Source organism: Molothrus aeneus, chromosome Z, assembly GCF_037042795.1.
Source record: "Molothrus aeneus isolate 106 chromosome Z, BPBGC_Maene_1.0, whole genome shotgun sequence".
In the NCBI taxonomy this organism is placed as follows: Eukaryota; Metazoa; Chordata; class Aves; order Passeriformes; family Icteridae; genus Molothrus; species Molothrus aeneus.
The window spans coordinates 850,572-860,128 of NC_089680.1; the positions used below are offsets into that span (position 1 = coordinate 850,572).

Below are 9,557 nucleotides of genomic sequence, written 5' to 3' on the forward strand. Positions count from 1 at the left end.
CACTTGAGGTCAGCCAGGGGAGATTATCAGGCGCGAGACGCGCTGAGCTCAGTCTCAGCCCTGGCCCCAGCCAGACACGTTGTGCTGACACCAGCCCAGCCAATTTTTTTTTTAAGCACAAATGCCCTCCGTGTGTGCTGCTGGATAAAGGGGAAAGGACTCTGGGTGTTCATCTGCTCCTTGGCAGTGCCCAGGGCAATTATTTTCCAGCACAAAGCTGTGTCCTGGAAAGCCAGGCAGGGCTCTCTCCAGGTCTTTCCAACAGCACAAGGAGCTGGAGCTGCTGCAGCCAGTGCAGAGGAGGCCACGGAGCTGCTGCCAGGGCTGGAGCCCCTCTGCTCTGGAGCCAGCCTGGCACAGCTGGGGCTGTTGAGCTGCACAAGAGAAGCTCCAGGGACACCTCAGAGCCCCTGCCAGGGCCTCCAGGGGCTCCAGCAGAGCTGCCCAGGGACTGGGGACAAGGCCTGCAGGGACAGCACCCAGGCAATGGCTCCCACTGCCAGAGGGCAGGCACAGATTTTGGGCTCTTGGCAATTAGGAATTGCTGGCTGGGAGGGTGGGCAGGCCCTGGCCCAGGGTGCCCAGAGCAGCTGTGGCTGCCCCTGGATCCCTGGCAGTGTCCCAGGCCAGGCTGGATGGGGCTTGGAGCAGCCTGGGACAGTGGAAGGGGTCCCTGCCATGGCAGGGGGTGGAATGAGAGGATCTTTAAGGTCCCTTCCAACCAAAATCCTTTTTGAAAGTGAGAGGACTTTAGTTAGCAGTTCAGGGTAAATGCTACCATGGTGAATACTGTGTCAGGGTTGATGTTTGATGGGAAATCCAGACCCAAGAATGAAGGAGAGGAGGGGGTGAGATGGTGAGAACTTTAGGAAGAGCAGGAGAAGATGCTCAGGACCAAAACAGCTTTTTGGAAAAATAAATGTATATGTACATATATTACAAAAAGTGTACATAGATAGTTCTGAATACAACATTTAGATAGTTTGATTTGCCTCCAAACCTGATGTCACTGGGGAAAGATCCAAGTACAGGCATTTAAAATCCTCATCAGTAAGGCCATTTTATTCCTCTCTTCAGCTTTGAGTTGTTGTCACAGATACTGGTGATAATTTTGAGAGCCCTTGATGTGGTCAGCTGGGAGCAATGCTGGTGGGTCAGATATGTGCTTGCTCTTTTCTTTCAAGGTTGGTTGACTACAGGAAAACCTTTAGCTAAAGAAAAACAGAACAAAACTCAAAGATCCCCAGCCTAGCTCCCCTTTACATCCATGAACCTGGCATTGGGACAAGGGTGAGATCTGAAGAACAACAGAGACCTAAAACAACCCCAGGACAGGAGCTGTGTTGTTGTAGTTTATTATTATTATTTTTTTAAATTCAGTTTTTCTAAAATGCTTTGGTTCTCTGTGAATTAAAAATAGAGAACTTCTTCCTCCCAAACTCCTAATAAAACTGCTGGAGCTTGGAAAGAAAAAGTATGGATGACATGCTTTCATCAAATTAAAACTCACCATGTGATGGAGAGAAAAGCCACACCAGAAATTTCCTGCCACTTCCAAGCAAGGGGAGATGTGAGTCCTTCTGTCATAGCTTGGAAGAGCCAAGTGTGAGACTTGGCAAATTTGGGTGTTTCTGTGGTGTGAATGTCCCATACCCACTGTTGTGGGTATATCCTTTATTGTGGATTTATCCTTTAATTTACCCACTGTAGTTTCTGCAGCTGTCAGATTTTTGGGGGTTATTGCTTTGGTATCCCATCCTGTTGGATTTCTGCATGGATGAAGCATTTTCAGCAGGATCCTGCCCTGAGCCCACAGACAGCATTTCTCCCCATTGTGGAGAAATCCTGACTCTGGACTGTTGTTGGGAGAGTTCAGGCAGGACCTGATGGTTTTGGAGGTCAAGGCAAGTGGTGGGGAACCTCACAGCCTCTTGTGCTGACAGGGGAGTTGAAACTTATCTGGGATGATGCTTTTATGGAGGACAATGGATGCATTGGCAAAACTGGGGCAGCCCCTCAGGAAAATCCAGGAAGGTGTAAAAAATATGGAAAAAGAGAGGAGAGTTTTCCATTGGGAACGGGATATGGTGTAATATGGTTGTGCTGGGGCATCACTGGTGATGAACCATCTGCACCAAAATGACAAAAGATGTTACCCCGGGGGTTTTGGGGCATTGCCTTGGTTTCTTCCCTCTGAGAGGGGCTAATGTGAACGACTGTGCTCTGCAGACCTGACTGTGAGTGATCAATACAACCAATTCCCCAGATCCCCGAGGGCAGACTCACTTTATTTTCAGTTGTTTCTATACTATTATTTTTTCACAATGAGCTTGCACAACGCGCCGGGGGGAGCCTGCTGGAGCCCCAAGGCAGGCTGTGATGGAAACCATGGAAAATCCTAATAACCCAGTGATAGCAGCAAATGGAGGGATCCTTAATAACGAAATAATAGCGCAGATGTTTATAGCATTAAACATTATCATTGTTTGCTGGGACATGGGAACGCTCCCAGTTTGCTGGGAGTTTTCCAGGCATTTAGAAGGGGATGTGTTTGCACCGAGGAGCTCGTAAAAACGATGCTTTTAACTCAAAACAGGCATCCCAAAGGGTTTGCAGCCGTCTATGGGCTGTGGCACACGAGGACGTGTTGAGGAGGATGTGGCTGTGAGTTTTCCTGGGATCTGGGTTTTTTGTGTGAGCTTGCAGCAGGCGGAGAAGGCAGTTGGATGGTGGGTGCCTGCCATGACCCCAGGTTGCACGGGGTGAACCCAGCAGGGTGTTTTTGAGCATAATTCTTCTGTTTGCTTCGTTTGCACAGATCCGTGATTATTGCCACCAAAAAAAAAAGCCTTTTGGGGAAAAAGAAAAAAGAAAAAGTCTGTCACTGTAGGAAGCATCTCTTGAGTCACTTTTTCCTTCTCTCCTGCTGCCTCCTCTCCTGCCAGAGTGATGCCACTGGTGGCTTTTCCCACCCCTTTTCCTGGTGTATGCCAGAACCAGGGAGGAGGGTGGGAGCAAGGGGGCTCCTCTAGGGTCCCAACAACTGCAAAAAGCAGCTTTGGTGGTGGCTGGCAGGGAGGCCTGAGCCTGTTTATCCGAGCTGAGCCCTTGTATTCTCATGGATTTTTGACTAGACATGCAGTCAACAGCTGAAGCCCGCAAACGGAAGAGGCTCTGGCATATTTATCCTGTGTGCTGGCATCAGCTCCTTAAAAAAAACTCAAACATCCCGGATTACCTAAGATTCGTCCTTGAGGTCTGGTCACCCCATGTCATTCAGAAACCTAGTGGGATTCATTCATGAACTTCCAGCCCTCCATAAAGGTCCGTTCATTCATTGCCAAGGCAGTTTTCTATTTTTTCTTTTTTTTTAAATTTTTTTAATTATTATTGGTAGGTTTTCTTTTTTTATTTTCCCTAAATGCTCTAGCAATTAAATAGCTCTCTGTAAGCAGCAGTGAACTAGTTGTTACATGGTCTTCACTAATGCAAGCACAAACACCAGGTGAAAAAGTCCTTTTTTCCCTCCTGCCACCTCCTGAAGTGAATGGTTTAATGTCCGAATCAATAAAAACCTGTAGGAATTTCAGCAGGGGTCCAGTGGCTCCAAAATTTCCCCAGCTGCTGTAAAACAAAGCCCAAAAGCTTCTGAACATCACTGGCAGGCTGACAGTGTGGAGGGAGGTAGTGGATGGTCAGCAGAGATCCCCCTTTGGATTGAGGAGCATCCTTCCCCTGGACCCTCCCAGATTCTTCCCTCTCCCAGGCAGGTGGTGGAAACTCCATCCTGGGGGTGTTTCTTGCCCCTCTGGATGCACTTTTGCATGGATGGCACCCCATCTGTGTTAGTGGGAAGGAAGTAACCCAAACTGCCCTCCCTGCCCCTCCTCAGCCCCAGGTTTCAGCAGGACATAAAATTACCCTCAACAGAGTCTTGTGAGGCACCAAAAAAGGGAGTGGAAGGACAAACTGGGGTGCACCTCGACAGATGCTGTCCCAGGGCCACCCCAGCATGACCAGAACCCCCATCCCTGGTTTAATCTGGGAATGAGGGTCCCTATTTTGAGACATCCACAGTCAGGCCCATTTTTAGTAGCTGCCTCCAGCAACTGGAGAAATATTTTCCTCGCTGGCATAGAAATGAGGAAATTAAAAGTGTGTGGCTGGGCTTTTTTTTTTTTTCTTTTTCTTTTTTCTTCTTCTTCTTTTTTTTTTTTTTTTTGTCTCTCTTCAAAGCACAGCGCAGGGCTTGAACGAGATGGGAAGAAAACTGGGAAAATGGGCTTATCAATAGCAAAAAATAGAGAGAGCAGGCAGCCAGCATGTTGCCCTGGGGAGGGAGGGTTTGAGGGGTTCTGCAGGAAGAGCTTTTGGCTGCTGGGTCACCCACCATCCCAGCTCCACTAGTTTCTCTCATAGTTCAGGGGATTATTTTGGTAGTGCTCACTAACTCACATTCCCAGCTTGATTTTTTTTTTTTTTTTAATACTATTATAGAGATGAATAGTTCCCAGGTCTTAACATGCCTACTGAGGCTGGAAGGAATTACCCGGCGAGCAGCGCCAGGCTGCTTGGGATCCTCCGTCAGGAAAAGGGGCTTTCTCACATTTTTTCCCTCCTCCTGCCTTGCTTTTTCCTCCTACATCATTGCCATGCTGCATGGGGTAATTATGGGAAAAAGAGTTGAGAGAAGGGCTGCACAGATGAACTTCTACCTTTTATTTTTGCAAGTTTTTAGGACTTTTTCGTTAACCTGTGTGAGATTTTTTTGGTTCCCTCTGTCTTTTGGTGTTTCCCAGAGGTTAGGATGGCATCTTATGTCCCCATACTGCCCATCACCCAGGCCATGCAGGCAGGGAAAAGCCCCACACACCAGAGCAGTCAAGTTCTCATCACCTCTGGCCCCATGGGATGGCTTTCAGTGTGGTTTTCTTAGCAGCAGCTCATTTTTTTCAGTGTCTGTGCACAGTACATTGTCATTTATGGAAATAAATCTATAATTGAGTAGGTGAGAATCAGGAGGTTCAGGTGTTTGGTGGCACAAGCATCTCACCTCTCCTGTTGGCACTGGAGGTGGTCCTGGTGTTGGTTTGGGTGAGGGTGGCTGTGTCATTGTCACTGGAATTGTAAATCCAGGCAGAACTAGGCACTGAAACGACACAGGAGTGTCGTTTCCAAGTTCTGAGTTCCGAGTTCCAAACCTGGAAATGTTTTTTGGAAGTAGTGGATGCAGTGGGGACTTTCATGTATGTATGGAGAGGATCATGAAGATGTGGGCGGGCAAGGTCCTGCCTGTTCTGCGTCGCTTTTGGTTCTCATTGATTCCCTTGTTGCTAAACCCCTCGTTTTTCTTTTCCCCCTGCAGATTCTCAAGTTCTTCAGGAGCCAGGGGATAGGTCACACTGGTGTGTGGTGGCATACTGGGAAGAGAAGACACGCGTGGGTCGGCTGTACTCTGTCCAAGAGCCCTCCCTGGATATCTTCTATGATCTACCTCAGGGGAATGGTTTCTGCCTCGGACAGCTCAACTCGGACAACAAGAGCCAGCTGGTGCAGAAGGTGCGCAGCAAGATCGGCTACGGCATCCAGCTCACCAAGGAAGTGGACGGCGTGTGGGTGTACAACCGCAGCAGTTACCCCATCTTCATCAAGTCGGCCACACTGGACAACCCCGACTCCAGGACGTTGCTGGTTCACAAAGTGTTCCCAGGGTTTTCCATCAAGGCTTTCGACTACGAGAAGGCGTACACCTTGCAGAGACCCAACGACCACGAGTTCACGCAGCAGCCGTGGACGGGATTCACCGTGCAGATCAGCTTTGTGAAAGGCTGGGGCCAGTGCTACACCAGACAGTTCATCAGCAGTTGCCCCTGCTGGTTGGAGGTTATTTTCAACAACCGATGACTCGAGACAGAGTGAACTCATGACATCTATACTACTTTGCTGCTATTACTTCCTTCTGAGTGCTTGCTTTTCATGCAGACTTTTTTTTTTGTTGTTGTTGTTGGTTTTTCTCGTTTCGTTTTTGTTTTTGTTCGCCCTTCTTCGTTTTGAGAAATAGCTTATGAAAGATGATTTTGTTGTTGTTGTTGTTGTTTTTTTTTGTTGTTGTTGTTTTTGCCTTTGGGGTATTTTGATAAATGTATCTATTTTTTAAAAGTGTGAATGACCAATAACTCTCAGAAGGACGAGAGAAGGGTGCAGTGGGGATAGATCACACGAGATAATTACTTCACGCCTCTCAAAAAGGATTATCCAATGGGGATCGATGGATTTGAAAGCCACTAGCTCTATGTTACAGCTCCTTCCTTTGGACAGCACAAGGAGATGACTGTGTTTCTGTAGGCACCACCTTCCCAGTGACGGTGACACCGAGACCCCTTCCCCAGCAGTGCTGACCCCGCGTCGCCGCTGAAGGATGGTGCAAAACCTTCCCAGACAGGTCCTTTACCGACCTTTTGTGTTTCTCTTGTTGCTGGGTTCGTGTCTTGTCACTGTGTTCGTTGTTCCACTGCTTTTTCTATGTTTGTTACGATGGTGGATTGATGTAAGGGGGAGAGAACAACAGTGGAGGGGATTCTGGGCATGGCCCGTGCTTTGATCATTTGAGCTGAGATGAGAAGTGACAGAATTCTAAACCTAAAAAATTAAAAATTAAAACTTAAAACTAAAGAAAAACAAGTGGGGAAAAACAAGAGAAAATTGTTCACAACAGTCGGTGTGTCATAACCTGCTAAGATCAGGTTATCCAGGTACCACCTTATCTGGAAATGCAGTTGTGCTTTCATTTCTTCTTGAATTCATACACGAGTATGATACTTTTACACTGTTCTTAGCTCAATGAGCATGTTTAGACCTTAACATAAGCTATTTTTCTAAATATAAAGGTTTAATTGAACAAGAGAGCATTCTTCTTGGAATTGATCTTCTTTAGCATTGTAGTGCTTTGGAAAAAACACCCACACAAAAGAAAGGACTCCTTAAAAAAACCCTGAGATTTATTAAAGAAAAAAATGTATTTTATGTTATATATAAATATATTATTACTTGTAAATATAAAGACGTTTTATAAGCATCATTATTTATGTATTGTGCAATGTGTATAAACGAGAAAAAGTAAGAAAGATGCACTTTGCTTTAATATAAATGCAGATAACAAATGCCAAATTAAAAAAAAAAAAACAAAAAAAAAGAGAACACAAGATTGGTGTTTTTTCTATGGGTGTTATCATCCAGCTGAATGTTTCTTTTTCTAAAGGAGTCTATGTTCCATTAAAAAATAAAAATGTACACTTGATCCCAAACTGTGCCAAGTGGCTTTTTTGGATGTGTGTGGATGAAGGAGGCTGGAGAGGTGCTGCTCTTGAGTGGGTGCTGCGTGGGCTCAGGGGTGGGAGCACCCACAGCACCCACCCCAGCCCTGAGTGGGGCCTCTCTGGGGTGGGTAACACCTGGGTGGGATTGCCCTGAGCCTGGGGCTCCCCTGGCCTGGTTCAGCTTTTGGCTGCCCAGTTTGGATGCACCCCGTCAGCCCAAGGCTGGAGGGACTGGCTGCCCAAAATCCCCCTGGTTGTTTTTGCTGTTGTTCCTACTTCTCCTAATTTCAGCCTGAAGGAACCCCAGTGCTGGAGACACGGCTCCTGTCCCTGCCTCACAAATACTGGGCCAAGCTTGTGCTCTCTGCTGGGACACAGGTGGCCTGTGCCCACAGCTGAGGAGGGAAATAAAAATATGAGGAGGAAGACAGTCCTTGGGTTTTCCTTGACTATTTCCTACCCTTTTCATCTCCCATGCCTCTGGAAATAAAGGTGGTTGCTCCTTTTGCCCCCCTCACCCTGCCTTTAGGCATTCCCTCCTCCTTGCACACGTGCTGTGCCAGGGACAAATCCCCATAAATTGTTCCTGCCTTCCCTGGAGCAGCAAGCACCTTGAGTGGAAACCACCAGAGTCCTGGAGGCTGAAGAAGTGGACAAGAACGATGTCCATTTGGGCTTGTGAGCTCCCACCCTTCCAAAGGGCAGGGATCCCAGGAATGTGACCCCTCCAGAGGGTGGGTGGGCAGCTCAGCAGGTCAGCTGAGCTCGGGGCTGTGCCTTCTGTTCAGCACAGGTGTGCCCTCCCCAGAGGGATTTACTGCCACACAGCGTTTGGGTGCCTCCAAATGCACTGTGCCTTCAGCTGGGTCCATGGCACTGAACACATGAACCGGCTCCAAAAGGGACTTTGATCGCGGGCCTGCTTCATTTTCCAGGCTCTCTCCGCGTCCTCCAGGTGGGAATCAGCATGGGAAGCTGAGGCAGGATGGATGCACCTATCCTGCGTCACTTGGCGTGCACTAAGACACACCCAGGAGTTGAAACAATCCCACCTGTGCTGCAACTTGGCTCATTTCTGATCTGAGCCACCAAATGTGAGCTGTCCAATAGTGACATGACACCTGCGTGGTGCATGGGCCAAGCTGGCAGGGATGGCGTGCATCAGGAGCTCCAGGAGCACCATCAAAGGCGCTGCAGGTGAAGGATGAAGCAGACCAGTGCCTCGCAAAACCCCTTGATTATTCCCCTTGAGTTGTGTAGCATTGATCTGAGTGAGCAGGTCTCTGTGGGCAGCAGGGACCTGGGGTTGGAAAGATCACTCCAAATCCAGGCGTAGGTCCAGGTACAGGGTCATGCTGGGCTTGCAGCTAGCTGTCCAAGAATCACAAAAAATCAGAAAAAATAATGAATTTTTTTGGTTTGCAAGGAACCTTAAGCTAGCTCCAAACCCCTGCCATGCGTAGGCACATCTTCCATTATCCTAGGTTGCTCCAAGCCCATCCAGCTTGGCCTGGATCATTTCCAGGGATGAAGCAGCCACAGCTGGGTGGGTTTTACTCTGGATTAACCAAGAGATAGGAAATATTCGGTCCACTTGTGCTTCTCCCACCTCCAAGCTGGGCTGCTGGGTCTGAAGCCAGAAGAGACAAGATGATAGCTTTGAGTCTGAGGTAGGGCACCAACTGAGCTGCATGGACAGCCACAGAGCTCTGCATTGCAGAGGTGTTCTCGTGTGTTTTCACCTTGTTCCATGAGGTACACACTGTATCCTGGTGGTTAAGGCCCTGAAACCAAATTGCAGCATAGATGGCTTTGTCCCTTGAAGCAAGATCTGATTTTTGTCCCCGCACGTTATTCCATGAGATATGACCAAATCATGTAACCTTCCTGTTTTCCAGGAATCCCACTTGTGAGGTACAGAGGTTACAAGAAGCTGCTCACCCTGAAAGTGAAAGTTGAAATTACCATACCCATAATCAAACTCTTCACAGCAGCTTTCCAAAATACAAAAATACTCCAAGGGCTGGAGCCCCTCTGCTCTGGAGCCAGCCTGGCACAGCTGGGGCTGTTGAGCTGCACAAGAGAAGCTCCAGGGACACCTCAGAGCCCCTGCCAGGGCCTCCAGGGGCTCCGGGAGAGCTGCACAGGGACTGGGGACAAGGCCTGCAGGGACAGCACCCAGGCAATGGCTCCCACTGCCAGAGGGCAGGCACAGATTTTTGGGCTCTTGGCAATTGGGAA

General features: G+C 48.2%; 1 protein-coding gene across 2 annotated transcripts in view; it reads left to right on the plus strand.

The window, feature by feature from the left end:
* SMAD7 (SMAD family member 7) overlaps positions 1–7,304 on the plus strand; it is a 28,211-nt gene extending 20,907 nt beyond the window's left edge. For both annotated transcript variants that reach the window (XM_066569603.1, XM_066569604.1), the window contains exon 4: positions 5,366–7,304. In XM_066569603.1, coding sequence (XP_066425700.1) covers positions 5,366–5,904 — 539 coding nt within the window. In that variant the 3' untranslated portion in view covers positions 5,905–7,304. The remainder of the gene's footprint in view (positions 1–5,365) is intronic.
* Positions 7,305–9,557: the final 2,253 nt, after the last annotated feature.